The sequence below is a fragment of the Panthera pardus genome, unplaced genomic scaffold (assembly GCF_024362965.1).
Source record: "Panthera pardus isolate Hobbes unplaced genomic scaffold, ASM2436296v1 HiC_scaffold_13, whole genome shotgun sequence".
NCBI lineage: Eukaryota > Metazoa > Chordata > Mammalia > Carnivora > Felidae > Panthera > Panthera pardus.
This window is the reverse complement of record NW_026526688.1, coordinates 31,681,287-31,701,768: the sequence shown is the minus strand read 5'-3', so window position 1 is coordinate 31,701,768 and position 20,482 is coordinate 31,681,287. Positions and strand designations below refer to the sequence as shown.

General features: G+C 51.4%; 1 protein-coding gene across 2 annotated transcripts in view; it reads left to right on the top strand.

Moving 5' to 3' along the window:
* DPYSL2 (dihydropyrimidinase like 2) overlaps positions 1 to 20,482 on the top strand; it is a 131,934-nt gene that overhangs the window by 97,676 nt on the left and 13,776 nt on the right. For both annotated transcript variants that reach the window (XM_019466887.2, XM_019466888.2), the window contains exons 4-8: positions 3,997 to 4,161; positions 7,133 to 7,194; positions 7,707 to 7,787; positions 8,300 to 8,368; positions 12,636 to 12,756. In XM_019466887.2, coding sequence (XP_019322432.1) covers positions 3,997 to 4,161; positions 7,133 to 7,194; positions 7,707 to 7,787; positions 8,300 to 8,368; positions 12,636 to 12,756 — 498 coding nt within the window. The remainder of the gene's footprint in view (positions 1 to 3,996; positions 4,162 to 7,132; positions 7,195 to 7,706; positions 7,788 to 8,299; positions 8,369 to 12,635; positions 12,757 to 20,482) is intronic.

Below are 20,482 nucleotides of genomic sequence, written 5' to 3'. Positions count from 1 at the left end.
GTGACTAGCCCAAACACCGTTGAGTTGCACGGCTTACATGGGTGAATTGCACAGTATGTGAATCACGTTGCAGTAAAGCTGCTAAAAAAATGTCGGGTCTTAGGTTTTAAGCGAAGTAAAAATCGTCCTTTGGAAACAGCTGGTGTCTTGCAGATGCGAGCACTTCCGGATGCTGGTTCTAAGTTCTGAGTTCAGGCCACTGCCCCGGGGCATTTCTTGGCTCTCTCATAAACCAGATTCATGGGCCTCCCACGGAAACCACAGGGTGTTTCTGAGTGTTCGTCCCAGGGGGGTGAAAACTCAGTGCGTGCCAGACATTTTTCCAGGTGCTTTCATCCATGCTTCCTTCACCCTCCTGCAGCCCTGCACGGCGTGTACTTTCGTGCCCGTGTTTTGTATATGCAGAAATCGAGCTCCCGTGGAGTATACACAGCAGGGCAGAGGTGCCACCAGAACCGGGACGGAGCCCAGAGCTCTTGGATCCCAGGGTCATTCTCTTTTCACCTTCTGGTGGAGGGCTGGGTTGATGAGCTCTCCCTCACGTCTTACACAAGGGGAAAAAGTCAGCTGCGAGGCAAAAGCCAGCAGGCTCTTGCAGGGACAGCTTAGGGAAATCACCGGGGACAAGGCCTGAGAGTTCCAGGCAAATCCTTTGCAGGCTTGTGTCTTCCAGTGAGTGGGTCATCTCTGCTCCCTCCGGAAGTGAGGATGACATTCTGCCCTGTGCCCTGGGGCAGCTCTTCCTAGGAGAGAGCTCCTAGGGAAAGGACCGTGGGAAAACATGAGGAGGCTTTCCATGGACACGTTTCTGAGTGTCATTCGTTTTTAGAGGAAACATGTTTATTTCCCTGGAGCCCTCAGCTTTGTCTGTATCCTGAGTTTTCAAGAATTCGTAACCCTAGGAGCTGTTTTTTGGACATGGAGGGAGGCTACGGTATTATTCCAGCCAGGGAACCTGATGTTTTTTTGTAACTGGCAATGCTGTTGTGTAGTAAAACGGGGTAAAGATGGGCATGAGTGAGTTCAGGTGCTTGGAGAAGAAAATGGGAAAAGGTTTGCACTCAGTGATCCAAGGCAGACCCAGCAGCTCCAAGAGAGATGATTAAAAACCAGATTCTCAGGGCACCTGGGTGGCTCAGTCGGTTAAGCATCTGACTTAGGCTCAGGGCATGCAGGATCTCATGGTTCGTGAGTTCGAGCCCCACATCAGGCTCCTCGCTTCCAGTGCAGAGCCTGCTTGGGATTCTCTCTCTCTTTCTCTCTGCCCCTTCCCAACTCTCTCTCTCTCAAAGTAAATAAACTTTAAGACAATGCAAATTCTCAGGTTCCAGCCCAGACCTACAGAATCTGAAACTCTGGGGATGTCCAGGAACCTGTGTTTTAATAAGCTCTCAAGAGAGTTCTTTTTTTTTTTTTTAATTTTTTTTTTTTAACGTTTATTTTTGAGACAGAGAGAGACAGAGCATGAATGGGGGAGGGTCACAGAGAGAGGGAGACACAGAATCTGAAACAGGCTCCAGGCTCTGAGCTGTCGGCACAGAGCCCGACGCGGGGCTCGAACCCACGGACCGTGAGATCATGACCTGAGCCGAAGTCGGACGCTTAACCGACCGAGCCACCCAGGCACCCCTCAAGAGAGTTCTTAAACACACTCCAGTTTGAGTAGCTTAGCACCAGACCTCCTTACATATGCTTGAGGCTGAGCCGGAAAATCTGGTCACGTTCCCAGGAGAGCACCTCCTTTGGAGCTTGACCTGATCTTGCAGGGAGGCATGCGAGCTGGAAGGGAACATGTATTCATTTATTGAAAATGTTTGTTGAGCACTTCCTCGATCCAGGCACTCAGTCCCTCCTCCGAGGGAGTTTACATCCTCGTGGGGGAGTCAGATAGCAAACTAGGGGGGATGGATGCAGAAATACTGCAGGTGAGGATGCCAGCCTGGGATGGTGACATTCAGCCAGTGAGGGGGAGGCAGGGATGCCCAAGCAAAGAGCCAAGAGAATGGGTGTCCAGAGAGAGAAGACAGCTGGTGGAAAGTTCTGGAGGTCGGGCGGAGTTGGGCAGCTCAAGTAATGGCAGGGGGCCGACGGGGATGAGCCAGGGGGAGGGGCAGGAGAGTGTTGGAGAGATGAGACTGGATCCACAGGACCAAGGGGGGAGTTTGAATTTGGCTCTAAGGTGCTGGACAGCCACCGAAGGATTAACCGGCAGAGTGGCAGGATCTGGGGAAAGATTTGACAAGATCCATCTCTCCGGCTGCCTATGCAGGCTGGTGAGGTGGGGCAAGCGACAAAGCCAGGGGCGTGACTAGGGAGATTCTATCCAAACTGTATTTGCAACAAAGTTCTATTTTCCTCCTCCTTGTCTTTTGCCTCCTCCTGCCCCCCCCTCCTCCTTTTTTGCGGGGCGCAGGGTGGGGCACAGTTTAAGAAAATTGGAATTGTTTTGCCAGGGTTTCTGTTAGCATTTTACAGATGGAACTGACTTGCATCCCAAGTGTGACATCCTCATTGCTTTCGTTAGATAACACTATACGTATTACAGTACCAGCTAGGCGCTTAATTACATATATGGCTACTGATGAAAAAAAAGGACATTTCATCAAAAGACAATTCAGCTCAGATGTGCACATTTTTGAGACGTACAAAACCAAGCTCGGTTGATGTCAGTTGAGCAGTGTCTGCAAGATTTGGTCCATTTCAGAAATTTGAGCTCACTGGCATTGCCTGGGCTGGCATTTTCTTAGCCGAGAACTACTTACCTGGGTGTAGGAAACCTAATATTTCATTTAGAAGAACGATTCATTGCTTTAGGGGTCAAGAGTCCTGGGTTTTGTCTTTTTTTGTTGCGTAAGTTTGATTTGATCTTGGACAAGTCATTGCAGTGCATGTTTTAGTGTCTCTGTGCAGGAGATGGGTAATAATTGTTCTGGTAACTCTCTTTTCATCAGGGTAACTGGGCGAGAGCTCTCTGAGACTTAGAGATATTACTACCTGTGCAAAGGCCCTGTGGCAGAAGGGAGCAGAAACTGAAAGGTGGCCCACGCGGTTGGAGGAGAGCAGAGTGCAAAGGGAAGTTGATCCAGAGTGATGTTGTTAGAGGGGGCAAGGGCCAGGCTGGGCAGAATCTTGCAGACCTTGTTGGGGACTTTAATCTTTATCTTAAGGGGAGACCGCCGGAAGATTTAAATAGGGGAATGACAAAAGATCGATAGATAGGCTGTTTCCTTTAATCCTCACAACAAACGTGTGCAGCATTTAATATCCCCATTTTAAACCAGCACAGAAATTTAGGGTAGTGGCGATTGAGTAGCTTCCCCAAGAGCGCGTTGCTGGCAGGTAGTAGAGCCAGGAGACAAACTCAGTTCACCTGGAGTCCAGAGCCCCCCTTCTTCCATCTCAGCCTAACTCAATAACTATATAACAATAACCACTGTTTTAAAAGACGCTTTGAACTCTTAAGACGAAAAGATCTCCCTTACATTACAAAGTGGTATTATGCTGCAGAAATATGAGCACCGACGAGAGATCGGATACGCTGGGGAAGCTTTGAAAGCCTCAGCCTGCGTGGCGAGGGTCCAGCATCTTCGAGTTCCTTGCCGTCTGGTGGGGGGCGCCTCACAGCCAGCTATCGCCACACGGAAAGGTTTGGCAGCTCTGGCCGGCCATCTGACACTGCCATTGTCCGTAAGGACTCATTGTCCGTGAGATGTCCCGAGGTACCTGCTTTCAGGGACTCTGAGCCGGGCAATCAGATCCGGGCAGTTCATGCGTGGTTTCGTGGGAGTAATCGTGCCATGCCAAGGTTTCTGCTTTCTGCTTTCTCCCTCTCGGGGAGTCCGTTGGTTTAAGTGGATTCTTAGAAGCTGGTTGTAGAGATCACCATCTCGGTTTTGGACCCAGGAAGCCTTATTCAAGGTTGAGACGGGAAAACTGCTGCTGACCCGTGGCCCTCGAGCCTTCTGTTGATGACGACAAATGTTTGTTCTTTTCTAGTTGACCATGTCGTGCCCGAGCCCGGGACAAGCCTGCTGGCAGCCTTCGACCAGTGGAGGGAGTGGGCTGACAGCAAGTCCTGCTGTGACTACTCTCTGCACGTGGACATCACGGAGTGGCATAAGGGCATCCAGGAGGAGATAGAGGCCCTGGTGAAGGACCACGGTAGGTTATGCTGACCGGCACCTCCGGGGATATTTCCATTTCGGTACACGAGCCGGCACAGCTCTCTGAAGGAGAGCTCTGTGAATAGCGCTTGCAGACCCCTTCTGTGCCTCTCCTCCATGCCTGCAAGGAGAGACGGTGGGGCCGCAGCTGGTGCCCACTGGAGGCAGCCAAACCCAGTGCGGCAACGGAAGCTTTCGTTGACGGGAGAACCGGACGGAGCCTCCCCAGGGGGACCGGTTCCTGTGTGACAACTGCACACAGCTTACTGGTTTGAGGGAACGGCGCCCAGCCAGGTTGGAGAGTTGAGGCCATGGGACTGATTTGCCCTCAGAGGATAAGAACGCCTGTCCCAGTGAGGATTCTGGACCGTCATGGGAGGGGGGAGGAGGTGCCCAGGATGCCGAGTGGGGGACTCTTCCTGCAAACCCACGAGGACCAGGACAGACTTGAGGGTGAGGAGGCTCTGGGACAACGTGAAAGGTCTTTTTCATCCCAGGGGACTATTTCAGGGAGTAGGATTCCAGGGGTTGGGCCCTGGAGGATTCCCAGGCAGGCTGGAAGAATCCGGACTACCTCAGGGTGCCTTTGGGACCCTTCTGTCCACAGGGACCTTGGGAGTTCAGGTGCTAATGCCAAGTCACTTCATCTTCTGGGGTCTTCTTGAGCTTGGCTATAGACTAGACTCCTAGGGTGACCTCTTGGCTTCATGGGATCTTAACTGTCAGGGGAGCGCCTGTTGCTTTCGGGTTCTGAGGCTTCTAAGACCAGGAGTACCACTGTGGGTAAAATAGCGGGAGGGAAGTCTCTAGGTGTGGATACGGTAGGTATCCGTGAATACGGCCGAAAACGCCCAGAATGAAACTCTGGAGTCTTGGGTTTAGTGTGTCTTCCTTGCATTAGCCATATGACCTTGGGGAATTACTTAAATTTCATGAGTCTCCGTTAAAAAAAAAAAAAAAAATCACATGAGGGTATTGGACTAGATATCCTAAGATTCTTTCTGGCACAAAGGTTCCACCTAAAAGAAAAGAAGTAACCCTTGACCTTTCTCGCTTTTGAGAATACAGAGTCTTAAAGGGTTTAGCTCTCCATACTTAAACTGAATCGAATCCAAATCAGGCGAGAGTGTCACCATAGCAACTGTTGCCTGGCCAGAGAGAAGGGTTGGGATGTCCCGAGCCACTGAGCCCGGGCAGCGTCCAGCACCCCCAGGTGGCTTGAATTAAACTCCAAGACTAGAAGGTTGTCAGTACGGTTGTTTACCATTGTGATGGATGTCAGGCAGGGATGTTTGGTCTGGTGCCTTGGGAGGCAAGGACTCTGAAATGCCAGGGTGAGAATTGCAACATCAGCTTATTGGACCCTTTCTTACTTAAGAACGTTTCTTTTTCTTTTTTTTTTTTTAATGTTTATTTATTTTTGAGACAGAGAATCAGAGCATGAATAGGGGAGGGTCAGAGCGAGAGGGAGACACAGAATCCGAAGCAGGCTCCAGGCTCTGAGCTGTCAGCACAGAGCCTGATGCGGGGCTTGAACTCACAGACTGTGAGATCATGACCTGAGCCGAAGTCGGACGTCCAACCAACTGAGCAACCCAGGCGCCCCAAGAACGTTTCTTAAAAATCAGCTTGGATGGAAGTCTGTTTACCAGAGGAAAGATCTAGATCTTGTAGATCTTCACAGAATATTCGATTTCGTTTTCTTCTCAAAGTCACAACAGCTGGGGGCAACTTTTGTTTTTATTTTTTCACTTTGTATTTATTTTTATTTTATTAAAAAAAATTTTTTTTAACGTTTATTTATTATTGAGAGAGAGAGAGAGACACAGAACATGGGCAGGGGAGGGACAGAGAGAGGGGGAGACACAGAATCTGAAGCGGGCTCCAGGCTCTGAGCTGTCAGCACAGAGCCCAACGTGGGGCTCGAACTCACGAACTGTGAGATCATGACGTGAACCAAGATCAAGAGTCGGACACTTATACATTCAATGACATTAAGTACATTCACATTGTTGTGCAACCATTTCACCACCCATCCCCAGTACTTGTCATCTTTCCACACTGAAGTTCTGTACCCATTAAACACCAACCCCCCAGTCCCTCCTACCCCCAACCCCTGGCAATCCCCATTCTCCTTTTTTTTTTTTTCCACCAATATATGAAATTTATTGTCAGATTGGTTTCCATACAACACCCAGTGCTCATCCCATTCTCCTTTTTTTTTAATTAAAAAAATTTTTTTTAATGTTTATTTTTGAGAGAGAGAGAGAAACAGAGCTCAAGCAGGGGAGGGGCAGAGAGAGGAAGACACAGAATCCGAAGCAGGCTGCAGGCTCCGAGCTGTCAGCACAGAGCCTGACGTGGGGCTCGAACCCATGGACTGCAAGATCTTGACCTAAGCGGAAGTCAGACACTCATCCGACTGAGCCACCCAGGCACCCCCCCCCACCCCATTCTACTTCCTGTCTCCGTAAATTTGACTTGTAAATGGAATCTTACGTATCTGTCCTATAGTGACTGGCTAGTTCCCTTAGTGTAACACACTAAGGATGAACACAGGGTTCATCCATGTGACAGGATATTCTTCCAGCTTCGGACTGAGTGACGTTCTGCTGTATGACTGTACGACATTTCGTGTATCCATTTGTCGGTCAGCGGACACTTCTGCCCTTTGGCTAATGTGAATAACGTTGCTGTGCATTTGAATACACGTAGAGGAACAGGCAACTTCTAAGTTCGGTATAGTTTTAAACTTAGAGAAAAACTGTCAGGATGCTAAAAGCTTTTGCACCCTCTTTTACCAATTCTTTGTATTTCTGTCTCCACCTCTGTCTCTGTCTCTCCCGTCCTTCTCTCTCTCTATCTATATACATATATGCATAGTATTATACCTTTCTTAGTCACTTCCAGATTATTTGGTTTATTTATTAAAGTCCTGTGTCCACCTATCTATTTTGTCTGTCTGCTAGGGGTCAATTCCTTCCTGGTGTACATGGCTTTCAAAGATCGCTTCCAGCTGACTGATTCCCAGGTAAGGAAAGTTGCCTTTTCTGAACAGGCATTTGGTACACTTGGGCCAATGTCGTTGTCTTGGAAGCTGCCTCCGGTGTATGTATGTCCCTTGGCTTCATGGGACATGGCTGGTGGATGAACTCCCTGATGTAACTTTACCTTTAGGGAGGATCTGAAGCCAGTGCACTGGCCCCCAGGGCTCTGGAGTCAGCCTTAGACCTGCCCCTGTGGGACAGCATAGCCCAGAGATGTACTCAGAGCCACCTCAGCAAACCTGGCGGAGAGCCGGGTGTCATCCATGACCCTCCCCTACTCCGCGTCCCTTAGGTTATGCTGCCCCTGTTGATTACCAAGCGGGCCTGCTCGGCCACGTGTGGCCGGGAGCCTGGCCCTGGGGGCCTGTCCACAGAGCCAGCCTTAACAGTAGCGGCCGCCGGTGCCGTTTCTGACCCCTGTGGCCGGCAGGGGAGTGGCTGTACCTGTGAGCAGGTAGATGGACGTCCCTGTCTCTGATGCCCTCCCCTCCTCCAGATCTATGAAGTATTGAGCGTGATCCGGGATATCGGTGCGATCGCCCAAGTCCACGCAGAGAACGGCGACATCATTGCAGAGGTATGAGGCACTCTTCCTCATCGTTTCTTCATGACGTGCAGGGTGAGAGGTGGGCTCGGGAGGGGGAAACCACTTCTGTGGCTCAGCTGCAAGGAGGAGAAACAGGGTGACCTGGTGTGACCGCCCTGGGCACGGTGCTAAGAGCCTCACCAGCAGCGTGGATGTCGGGGACGTGTGCCTCTCTGCATTCCGCGGGACGCACGGTCTGTTCCCTTTGCACAGAGAAGTCAGTTCTCTCGTGCCGTAGGGCAGCCGCCTGTGGGTGGGCGACATGGGCTTCCACGTACAGACATTTTACACTGTGGCCCAGGGCCGGGCACGCGTGGGCTCTCAGCATCCCGGGGGAGAGCTGAACACCTGCTCAGGCAGGACTGGTGACAGGGTACTGAACCCTTCTCTTCACGAGGCCCTGGCATAAGAGCCGAGTAGCTTTTTGGGTAAAAGGTCTCTAGCGATCAGAGCATCTCAAGTCCAGCTCTCCCTGACGGCCTGGCTTTCTTTAAACCTTGCAGGAGCAGCAGAGGATCCTGGATCTGGGCATCACGGGCCCTGAGGGACACGTGCTGAGCCGGCCTGAGGAGGTGAACATCTATGGAAAGCAGAAGAAACAGGCAGAAGAAAGAGAAGGGGGAGGCACTGGGAATGTCCCGCACACTGAGGATTGACACTTCCTTGTTCTGCATTTTTACTGCGTGTGCACACACACAATGCCCACAGACTGACAGAGACAGAGACACAGACTCTGAGACAGACACACAGACCAAGGCGTCGCCATAGGCGCACAGAGACTCATAGGGACAGACTCACAGGGACAGACTCACAGGGACAGAGCCGCAGACACACATGCACCGGGGCACCTTCAACACCATCTGTGGCCCTGAGGACACTTTCCTCTCCTCAGTGGAGGGACGGAACCTATTACATCTTGAGTATCGTCTGGTCCCTCTCCAGGCCATGGGGTATAGCTCCTTCCACGACCATCCAGCCTTCCCACGCACGCTAAAGAGCCGAAAGGATGAGCTGGGGCCAGCACACGGGGGAGGGAGGTTGAAGGTGACATCTTTTGGCCCCTGTGTTAGCTGCATGCTGCCTCTGGGGCTGGTGGACAGTGACTCTGGGAGGAGCTCACAGGAGAGAGAGGGCGACAGTCTCGGTGGCTGATGCCCAGAGGACCTGAGGTTGGTTTTGTACACAAGTGTGTACCTATAACACACACACACACACACACACACACACACACGCACACATGGGAGCCCAAGCTCACCATAAAGCCCGTGGGCCCCTGTAACCGGGTGGTGATACCTGGGGCTGGGCTTACAGGAAAGTGTGCTCTCCCCTCCATCCCCTGGGGCGGTTGGGGACCGCTCCCGCCCTGCTGTGGCTGTGCAGGTAGGCGAGAGTGTGCGGCACACTGAGATGAGAAAAGCAGGCGCTGCTTCCCTTGTTACACGAGGCTACTTCTGAGAGCCCTGCTTCCTGCCGAACTTGGAAGAGCCTTCCTGGGGGCTTGCTTTCCTTCCTCCTCCTCTCTGCTCGGCATCCCTGCGTCCCCGCAGACTTGAAAACAGGAAGCAAGCCTGGGGTTAACAGCAGACAAAAGATATCACGGGAGAGCTGTTCTGGTTGCGATTTTGACCACAAGAATCAAACCCGTTTTTCCATGGTTAGACGCCGGAGACTTCTCTCCAGCAGCTGTTGCATGGAGAATCTCCGAGTCCCCTGCAGCGGAGCGTGGGGCCTTCCCTGGGGGCTGGCAGGTCTGGAGTGCCCCCATTCGAGGAGCTCTTGGCTTCGGGGGAGGGTCCTCTTGCCTCACGAACCGCTGTTTGGGGGGCTTTCTCTTCTCTCTGCTTTCCAAGGTCATCTGCTTCTCAGCTGATTCAGAGGCACCTGCTCTTGGTCAGCTTCAGCGTTGGGGGCTTCCCCTGAGCAAGTGCACCATTATAACAGCCCCGTGAGCCACCGGCACGAGCTGGCCCCTTCTCCCTCAGCTCCTGGTGATGCCTTTTCAGTTTGGCACCAGGGATCCGTCGCGTTAAACCCTCTGTGGGTGACAAAGAGAAGAAAACAGGGAACCGTTCTGAAGGAACTTGAGCTTGACCGTGTAGGTAGGGAGATACCGCCCTGTACGTATGAAGCAGTGGTTAATAACATGCAAACGTGTAATTCCTTCTCGGTTTCGTGATCTGTCGCCGCATCATGGTGGTCAACGTGGTTTGAACTGCACAAATCATGTTCCTGCTGCTCTCTGTTCTTCTCTCCAGCCCACCACGTGAGATTGCCAGCAGGGTCTCCTCCCCCCCCCCGCCCCCCCAGCCTTTCCAGCTGAGAAGACTGAGAGGGAAACTGTAGGGAGTGCGGCAATCTAGAAACCACCTGTCCATCAATGGTGCCCGACATGTATGATGATTGGGCCCTGTTGGGACCGTGAGTTGAATGAGAAGGGGACTATGGATGAGCTGGAGAGGAAGAGAGAGATGGAAAGTAACTAGGCAGGGTAGAATGTGATGGGGACTCTGGGCCGAAAGGCTGGCATCTGGGAAGGAAGTTGGGAACACGCGGGTGAGGGTGATGGTGACCAAGAGGCTTCCCCAGAGAAGAGAGCTTTCTAGCTAGGCTTTCTGGAACTGCCGCTGGGGCAGGCCGACAGTTGGGGGACTGAGCCACAGAGGGGGTGTTGTGTGCAGACACTGTTGCGTATTCGGATTCTGTTGTGTGGACCGACACTGTGGTCAGTGAGTACCAACGCTGTTGTATGTCCCTAGATAAGTGGCTTTCCTCTCTGGATCTTGGGGTGTCCAGTCTTAAAAATCATCAAGTCTCGGTGACCCCTCCCCAAATCCTTCAGAGCTCTATAATGAGACAATTTTCTTAAAATGTTAAGCTGTAATACTATTTTCCTAATATTTTAGGTCAATATTATTTAAATCAGTTCCCTGCACGTAAGGGGCCTGCACAGGTACACACAGAAGGGTAAACGTGGATCCTTCCATGGTTCTGAGCGGAACACAGAGAGATGGGGTCTAAGTGGCCTTCTCTTTCAATGAGGTGGCCCTGTAGTTAGGTGTCGGCCATCCCCCGGCGTCTGCGGGAGCAGGGGTGGGACCAGAGCTCACCTCACAGTGGATGAGCCAATCCAGAGTGGGCCCTGGGAAGCCTATCCCACAGGGGTAGGCCCCCAGTAGAACTGGCACTTTTGCTCCATTTATTCCCTGATTAGTCCAATTTCACATTCCAGTTCACCCAGGACAGTCACAGGCCATGCCCGCTGCCCCCATGCACTCATTAATAGTGCCTCTGTTCACTTTCAGAAGGATTTGTGTTGGGCCAATAAACTGAGTAGTCCTTGGCACTCCTGGGAAGCCATGAAGATTCTAGAAGAGTCCTTTCTGCACTTTACATTGTAGACTTCTGAGGTGACCGCAGAGATTCAGGCCATCCCTCCTCTGTGCCTCCCCGGGCCAGAGGCACTTCTGTTGAAACTGGAGTCAAGGAGAGGGAGGGCCAATGGCTCAGCTATTCCAGGAATTAAAAACATTTGGACGATTAATGAGCTTTTTCAAGAGCCATTTGGTTTGCCTTTGAATTTTGAGACCTCTCTCTTCACATGGTTGATGCCCGAAAGGGCAAACGTGAATGAAGTTGTCGTCATTTATTAAATTAGATTACCAGTTAATGCAATTATAGAACCTTAGCTCTTGGCCACGCTCCTGTAGAAACTTGGTTAGCTAAGATAATTCAGTTAGGAGCTCAGCTATTTCTTGCAAAAAATAGCAGCTCGTTACAGAACGGCCTCACTTTCACCATTAACATAAAGGAATCCATTTGTTCAGTAAACATGTTGGGGCAGCGGCTGTGTACCAGGCCCTGTGTTGGGAACTAATGTAGTCCCGCTGGAGCTACACTGGGGGTGGGGCACAGAGGATACAAAACTCGGAGTCAATCCCAGCCCCCTGTCTCAAGAAGTTGAAGCCACAGCTTTCTTCCAGGATCTGAGAGGGAGCAAGAGGCTTTTTGAGATCGATCGTTCTATAGTTTCACGTGGTCCTTCAGTTGCCCATTCTAAACTACACACTATGTCTGTGAGGCATACCTTGATCTCAGTAGTCTGACCTGGTCAGGTATTTAGCAATAATCACTCGGGGTCTTTGAAATATTATTCATTGAAGCATCAGGTTTAAAGACTCCTCTATTAGAGCAGCTCTCCCATCTCGTGCGGAAGGCCGTACCAGTCTGTGTGCGGCCTTGGATGTGTTACCACGGGCTGAGGACCGTTGCTTGACGTTCCCAGTCAAGCCTGCTCCGTTCCCAGAGCCCTGTGAGGTCGCGCTGTTCCTTGGGTTCATCTGTGGGTGTCGGACAGAAGCCCAGCACAAAAATCTCACCACTGACTGTCTCGACTCAAGACCACACAGCTGGAGCGAATGTACTGACTTGGGAGCAGTTTCCCTGCCTGGTGGTTTTCTCATGTGCGCAAAGCATAAAAATCACCCGGTGCTGTTAGGACTAACCACATTTCTGGGTCCCATCCCCAGAGGGTCTGGGAACGGCCTAAAGATCCGCGTTTCTTACCAGCTCCGGGCTGACGCTGATGTCGTAGGTCGGCTGGGCACTCTTCAAGCCACTCAAAGGGTCTAGGAAGGAAATGCCCCCATCGTTTCCACCCAACAGTGTTGAGTGACACTGGGAGAGTCACCTCCCCCTCCTGGGGTGCCACTCAGGGTAGAACCCAGAGGACACCGTGGCCTCTTGTTCCTCTCGGCCTCTCTCAGTGGGTTGAGGGTAAAGACGGCCCGTGGAGTGGGCACAGAGTGGGCACAGTTCTTACGTTCACGTGCTCTTCTGCAGGTTGAGGCCGAAGCCGTGAATCGCTCGATTACCATCGCCAACCAGACCAACTGCCCTCTGTACGTCACCAAGGTGATGAGCAAGAGCGCGGCCGAAGTCATCGCCCAGGCCCGGAAAAAGGGTGAGCGTTACCTCCACGGCTGTGTGACCGCGGGCAGGTCAGGAAGGGAGGAGGGCTCCGTTTCCAGACCTTCATGCCAAGTGGGCTGCTTTTATCGCGTTCCAGCATTAACCTAATTACAGCTGAGCAAGGCAGGGAGCTCCGGTTTCTCTCTCTGTTCCACCGCTGCCGCCTTGTCAGTATCTATTTAAAGCCGAGCGCTGCAAAGAGTGGGTGGGGCAGGCGCGTTTCCCTCCCGCCCCTGCTTCTATAGCAAAGTTGGACTTAATTTGATGCAGTCTAAATAAACTAGGCACATACACAGATGGCGTCAGGCTCCATCTGCCACAGAACCCTTCTGGGGAACGTTCTATTGCAAAATGAGTCCCCGCTCCGTGGCCGGTAGTGATTTCTGTGGGGGTAAGTAAGAGAGTCTTGTCGGGGCGTGGGGCAGGGGATCTTGCCCCGGGCCTCCTCGTGTCCGGTTCTCTGAGTGCTTGAGGCACTCCTTACAAATTATATTGATAGGTCCTGGGCTGAGGCTGGTGCTCTGTTAGTACTAGGGAGTCCATTGAGAAGGTTCTTGGAAACTAATTTACTAAGTACAGCTTCTGCTGCTTCCAAAGGCTGTCCGTGGAGCACCTTATACATTATGAATGCAGCGGAATCTTGTAATCTGCTGTCGACTGAGTTTGCGCAGTCACATCACGTGTCCTGTGCTTGGGAGTGTGGCTCCAGGGACCGGCTGATCGTGGGTAGCTGACTTGGTGAGGGTGTATCCTGGCCTGATCTTTTCTCCCTTAATTTCTGTCTAGCTTTCTCCTGGTCTCTCTCTCTCAGTCTCTTTCTATCCCTTTATCTCTCTCTGTATCTTAAGGGAACCGTTGGACCTCTGTGCTTCTGTTTGTAGTTCTCTGTGGGATGTGATCCACAGGCATAGGGAGCACTGTCGGAGTTTTTCACTGGTGGGTGACTTGGTACAAGACCTAGAACAAATTGCTCAATGACCGGTGAGTCAGCCTGTCCCCAGAGATGATGACTTCCAGATGGACCCAGCAGTTTCTGCCCCGGTTCCTTGGAGCTCTCCCCGGGCCTCTGTCCTTAGGCTGCTCAGCACAGGGTTGCTGGGTTCCTAGCTTTTTGGAAACCTGCCCTCTGCTGGTGGCTGCCGAAATTGCTTTTTTGAAATAAACATTCCCCTAAATAACGTCATGCACTCCGAATCCGCTTTGAGTTGTTTTTCCAGGAGACACTGGATGATTCCTTTCAGTAACCCTCCCTCACCTGGACCCTTTGTCACCCAGGCACATGTTTGCATCCATCTCAACACCCAACATTAATCACAGAACCGTTCCTTGCGTGGAGCCTCGGGACGGTTGGCACAGTGTCTGGAAAGTGGAAGGAAATTAGGCAGCAGCTTCTTTTATTTATTTTAGTAACCATCCTGGACCCACATGATGATAACAAACAAGGAGTTAAGCAAACATTTTAACATGATTTTAATGTAATTAAACATTCCATTTAACAGCATGTAAAAACTGAGGACTTGCTTTCTGATTCAGACTGTCGCTTGTCCCTGCTGGAGGGGGAGGAGTCTGTCTCTCCCCAGACCCTGGCCCAGACAGGTGGTGCTAGCCTTGCTCTGGGGCGCACAGTAGCTGGCCTGTGAGCCAGCCCTGCTGGCACTTCTGAAGCGTCTCAAGAACTTCCTGTGCCTCAGTTTCTTCATTTCAAGATGTGGCGCTGATGTGTGTTACTGTAGAGTCCAGTCCTGCTCCAGTAACCTGTGACTCGGTGCCTGATGATGTCCCTTTGTCATCTTTAGGACTTTGACCCTGTGTGTGTATTGGGCAGTGAGCACCAAGAAGGGACTACCTCAGTCTCTTTGTTCTAGAACTTTCCGTGTGTCAGTCCAACTGTGCCTGCATCATGGTTCCCGGGGTGGGCTTTTGCATTCAGACTGTCACCCTTTGGTCTCTGAAACCCTTTGCTTGAGATGGGCCTAAGCTGCCAGAAAGGAATTTCTGGTGCATTTGGGTGCTAATGAGCAAGAATGTGAGCTTCTCGCTTGCTTGTGGGCTCTTAAGGCTCTTTCCATCTTGTTGGAACTTCATAACAGCTCTGGGAGGCCGCCCGGGCAGGAATTTTTTTGCACTTGGTTTTACTTTGCAGCTGAGTAAACTGGAGCTCACAGCTAACGGGCGGTGGAATCGGGCCTTGACTGTCAGGTGCCTAACTTCGGGCCTGAACATCCATGTGAATATCTGAATTACCCTTCATGCTTTGAAGATTATTTTAGTATGAGAAATGCTGGTATCTGTTGGGGTTCTTACTGAACCTGCTGGAAAATAGAGCTTGACACCGAGGAGCGTCGTGCATAATACAGAAGCAAGGATTCCCAAACAACCAAGAAGGAAAACAGGATACGGTTGTGTTACGTCTTTGCGCTCTGGGATCAGTGTCCCGTCCTGGATCAAATCCCAGCTCGCTGTGCGCCAGCCTGTGATGCCGGGCAGCTCCCCTTACCGTTGCTGGGTCTCAGTTTCCATCTGCAGTAGTGACCCGTCTTGTAAGTGGAGATGGTGCCTGACTGAGATAACGTGCGTACAGACACGTAATGATCGTACCCGCTGTTCTCATGACTGAGGACTGAAGGGCTGGTTCGAAGATGCCTGCCGACCTTAGATAGGGGTTCTCTGCTAAGGAGTCTTTTCTATCTCAGGTGGGTCCTCGTGGTCCCTGGTGGCAAGTATGAGGCCCTGTCAACTTTTTGCCGCCCCATTTCTTCATCTGTAAGATGGAGAGGTTCTTCGTTTACTCAGCGAAATTTTGTTGTTGTTGTTGTTGTTGTTGTTTATTTATTTTTGAGAGAGAGAGACAGAGTGCAAGTGAGGGAGGGGCAGAGAGAGGGGGAGACACAGAATCTGAAGCAGGCTCCCGGCTCTGAGCCTGGTGCGGGGCTCAAACTCGTGAACCACGAGATCGTGACCTGAGCGGAAGTCGGACACTTAACCGACTGAGCCACCCAGGTGCCCCTAAACTTTTTTTTTTTTCTTAATATTTATTTATTTTTGAGAGAGAGAGGGAGAGCGTGAGTGGGGTAGGGGCAACGGGCGGGGAGGGGGGCCAGAGGATCCGAAGCGGGCTCTGTGCTGATAGCAGTGAGCTGAATGTGGGGCTAGAACTCAGAATCCATGAGATCATGAACTGAGCCAAAGTTGGACGCTTAGCTGACTGAGCCACCCGGGCGCCCCTTCAGCAAACTTTTATTATGTGATATTTTAGGCCGTGGTGCTGGATGGTCCCAGCCCCCAGCTTCTTCACTCGTAGGGGTGGGACACATGGACAAAAAGTCACAATGGAAAATGGTCAATGTTATAAAAGAGGGGCAAGCCAAGTATGGTTCGAGCTCAGAGGAAGGAAAGGGGCAAGTATTTATGGATGTGCACCCCTCCTTGTCTCATTGGTCAGGCTGCATGAGGGGACCCACCATTGCTCCACAGATGAGAGCCGTTGAAAGATCATGATTTTATGTCTTTTTATTAATGTCCACATACTTCCCCACCTAGAAACTTGCTGGTCCTAAATCTAAGACAAGGCATACAGGGCAAGTGATAAAGTGAGATGAATATAAATGAGACTGTTTTCCACGCGCACTTGACCTAGCACGACCGCACGCAGTCTTCCCAGAGAGCCAAATTTTCGCACGCTGCCCCCTCCGTTCTGTGCCACTCAGCAGGGCCGTGTATCATCAGTCCCATTCCGCACATAAGGAAATGAAGACACGGCCAAGAAAAGACTGTTTTGGACAATTTTTACTCTTCAAAAGCACTTAGACATTGATTGATTTAATAGGGCTCATTTCGTGGAAGAGAAATTAAAATGCAGAAAGTAAATATCTCGCCCCAGATCATCCAGCCCGTAGTTCCAGACTCCTGGCCACCTGTCTCCCCGCTGAGGGTCTAGTGTGGGGATTTCTCTAGAAGGGGCTCCCTCAGACTGCACTTTGTCCACAAGGGAACTCTACTGTGGTTGCTGGTGCCTTCTGTGTGTGAATGGTAGCATGCAGGTCATGCCTGGTAACCTCCTCTGATAGACCTCCTTCTCCATCGTCCTCGCCCCACCCCCGTAACCCAGGTGTGGAAATGTTTAGAACATTTGGTGACTGCCGAGGGATGTTAAACCCTGGGGACCCACACTTGAGCCGATACTTCCTATGCCCTGCGGGCCAATAGGAGTGACTCCAGCATCATGAAAAACTTGGGTTCATCGAGCCTGCGAGGACCACCCCAACTTGGGGATGGACGCCTTAGTATTAAGCTAATGTGCCACCTCAGCATCTTGAACCCAAAGAGTGGCATATGGGTTGGCTTGTGACTGTCATAAAACCTCACTAAAATCTGTGTTAGGGCCCTTCAGAGAAACAGAAGATTGTTGTATATATTTACAAGAGAGAGGGAGGGAGAGGGGTGGGGAGGAAGAGGGAGGGAGAGAGAGAGAGAAAGAAAAAAAAAAAAGAGATCTTAAGAAATTGGCTCTTGCGAATGTGGCTGCTGTTAAGGCTGAAGTCTGCAGGGTGGGGAGGGGCAGGGAAGACTGCCGGGAAGAGTGGATATTGCAGCCTGGGTCTGAACGCTGTTTCGAGGCAGAATTCCTTCCCAATAAATGCCCTTGGCAGGTTGGGAATTCAGTGTGTGTTATAATACAGCAGGATGACTCCGTGGGTTTGGTTTCCAGCCGGCTAAACTCTTAAGACTCCTGCCGGCCACCTGGGTGGCTCAGTCGGTTGAGCGTCTGACGTCGGCTCAGGTCATGATCTCACAGTTCGTGGGTTCGAGCCCCGCATCAGGCTCTGTGCTGACAGCTCGGAGCCTGGATCCTGCTTCGGATTCTGTGTCTCCCTCTCTCTCTCTCTCTCTGCCCCTTCCCCCCCACCTCAAAAATAAATAAACATTCAAAAAAAACTAAAAAAAAAAAGACTCCTAGAGAGAGGGTCTCTTTCAGGGCAGACCTAGAAATTCTCGGGTCATTTATATAGCACTCGGGCTGAGAGTTTGAATCCCTGGCCTCAACTTTTTCTTTCTCCACTTTATTTGGACCCACCAGGCAGTCGTGTTCTACTCAGTTTGCCAACAATATTCTAAGGAATCAAATCTGTGGTCAACCCAGACTTAGCCTCTTATGATAAGTATAAGGCGTATGCAGTGGTGATATTTTGTGCGTCTGTTTAACAGAGGCATTAGTGCCTTTAAATCAAATCAGATTAGAGAGGCAATTCTAGAAACCCCAGAATCAATTCAGAAAACTTTTGATTCTGTTCCTCAGGAACCACCCTTGGTACCAAAATCTGACAGTGTTATCCATGGACGAGCCCTAGGCTGTTGAGTTCTGGCTTAGGTTCTCTGAGAGGAGAGAGAGAGAGAGAGAGAGAGAGAGAGAGAGAGAGAGTGAGAGTGAGTCACTGTCCCAGTTGGTTTTATAATGTGCTTTTGTGGCTGTGTTTTGAAATACATCTACATGGTTTTCCATGGTTTCTGCTCTGGATTTGTCCTCTTGCTTCTAGTTAATGGGAAATGACTTAACTGTCAGAGCCAGGAGCTGTCAAACATTTCTAAACCCCAGCCTTGCATTTATTCTTCATGAATGCACTCAGGCCCCAGGCTCGTTGTGAATAAACACCACCCCCAAGGCCTTGCAGTTCCCTGCCATCCTAGAGAGCCTGCCAAAGGCTGGCTCGGGGTCACATCCTGCAGTTCAGACTCTCCCTGGAGAAGAAAGTCATGAAGGTCTAACTGCCGCCAAGAAAGGGTCAGCAGTATATTTAGACGAGTGTGGAAAGGCCCTTTAAGCCTATTTCGTGGCTTATTATTACCATTGGTTATTATTTCTGGCACACAGTTTAGTGGTGTCTGTGGCCTGATGGAGGACCAGAAGCTCATCCATGGCTCCCTCGGGAACAGTGTTTATAAAATGGGAGCGATACCCTGGGGAGGTACTGGGGGGCCATCAGTCCTGAATGGCAGAGCCCCCCACCTGTGGACCTACCTCTCCCTGGAGGAGGAGGCCTTCTACAGGCTGGTTTAACCCCTGCCCTGCCTTTGGGGGCTAAAGAAAAATCAATGGAAAGCCAGCAAGGACCTCTGATTCCCTTGAAATTTGAACAGGACAAAGCTGAGATGAGCTACAAGATGCCCCCCTCCTTCTCCCTTATCCCCATCTTAGCCTGGCGCTGGCCGAGGAGTCCTGGCTCAGCCTTGGCCTAAGGAGGCAGGTTCGGGTCCGCAGTGGCCTTGAAGCGCCCCTCCAGTTCCGGGTTTTTCAGAGGCTGCAGGCTGGGTTCATTCCTTTGCAGGGAGGTGCAAGTTCCCAGGCGCAGAGAGAACGGGACCCACCCCAGTCTGAGTTTCATAGAGTGGGATGTGGGATGAAGGTCACAGTCAAGGGCACTCACACTTGGTGGGATCCAGGAGGTGTTCCAAGAACCAGCTCCTCCTCGTGCTAAAGCTTCCAAAGGGAGGACTGAAGAGCAGGTCCAGGGAGAGGGTGAGCCATAGCAACTCACGAGAGAATCAGGAAAACGTCTGCGCTTAACCAGTGATTTTCAAAGACGGTCTAAGCAGGCTTTTTCTCTGAGCACTTCTGCTCTCTGGAACCTACTCATGACCCAAGCTGGTAACCTTTAGGGTTACAGATCCTTTGTTTTCCTAATGACTTGCTGAGCTCTCCCCTCCTGGGTGGGTCAGAAGAGCCATAATCCCACTCAGGCAGTTGGGGCGGGGGGCGGGGGGGGGGGGGCTGATGTGCAAACCAAAAGCCAGGAGCCTCAGGTCCTGTGAGAGCCCAGGGCCCAGCGCTGGTCTGCTCAGCCACTTGTATTTCATAAGTGGCCCTGGCAGCAGTGAAGGCCTGCTCGTTGTGCAGTGTTTTTCCACTTCGGGATGAGCGGGGGCAGTTTGTGCAGCCACCCAGCTGGCTTTGCGTGAGTCGGGAACTCCGGAGCCCTTCCAGGTGATTCTGAGCATTGGCCCTTTTCTGCCTGGGGGCTTCCTGCTGTGTGAGGCTTCCCCTGGGTTCTGGAGCCCTGGATTGGTTTCTCCCGCTTGGGCATGGTTAACTTGATTTCCTCAAATGAGCTGCCTGCCGGTGGCCTCGAACACTGCCTGGCTGGAGAGTGGCTCCTTTGTGAAATTCCTGAGGCTAGAGAGGGCAGCCGGGAGGAGCCGGCTCTAGGGCAGCAGAGAAGGTGTTATGGTATGTCATCAAGAGATAAGTCCTTGGAAGAGGCTGGGGAGAGGCAAGGAGGCACATTCCTGACTGGGAAGTGTTTGGCCTTAGAGAAGAGGGAATCCTTGGCTGACTGCTGTGGGGGGTGGGGTTAGCCCTCCTATGATGGGAGGAGGCAAGGAGAGGCACCTTCCTGGTGGCCCTAAGGCTGGCTGAGGTGAAATCCCAGCCCTGATGCCTTCAACTAAGAAAGCATTACGCCCTTTCATCAGTTTGACACACATTTATTGAGTGCCTACTGTGTGTAGACTGACTCCTTTTCTTCAGGAATTCTGCAAGTGGAGAATCAAAAAATTCAAAACTGGATGATTATTGGAAGGGAGGACCAGGTGTGTCGTGGGAGGACCAGGTGTGTCGTAGATGACGTCGAGGAAGCGACGAGCTTTAACATGAAGCTGGATAATGAGGGGCCTTAGATGCTTCTGGGAGGAGTTTGTCTCGTTCTCGAAAGCAGAAGGGCTCC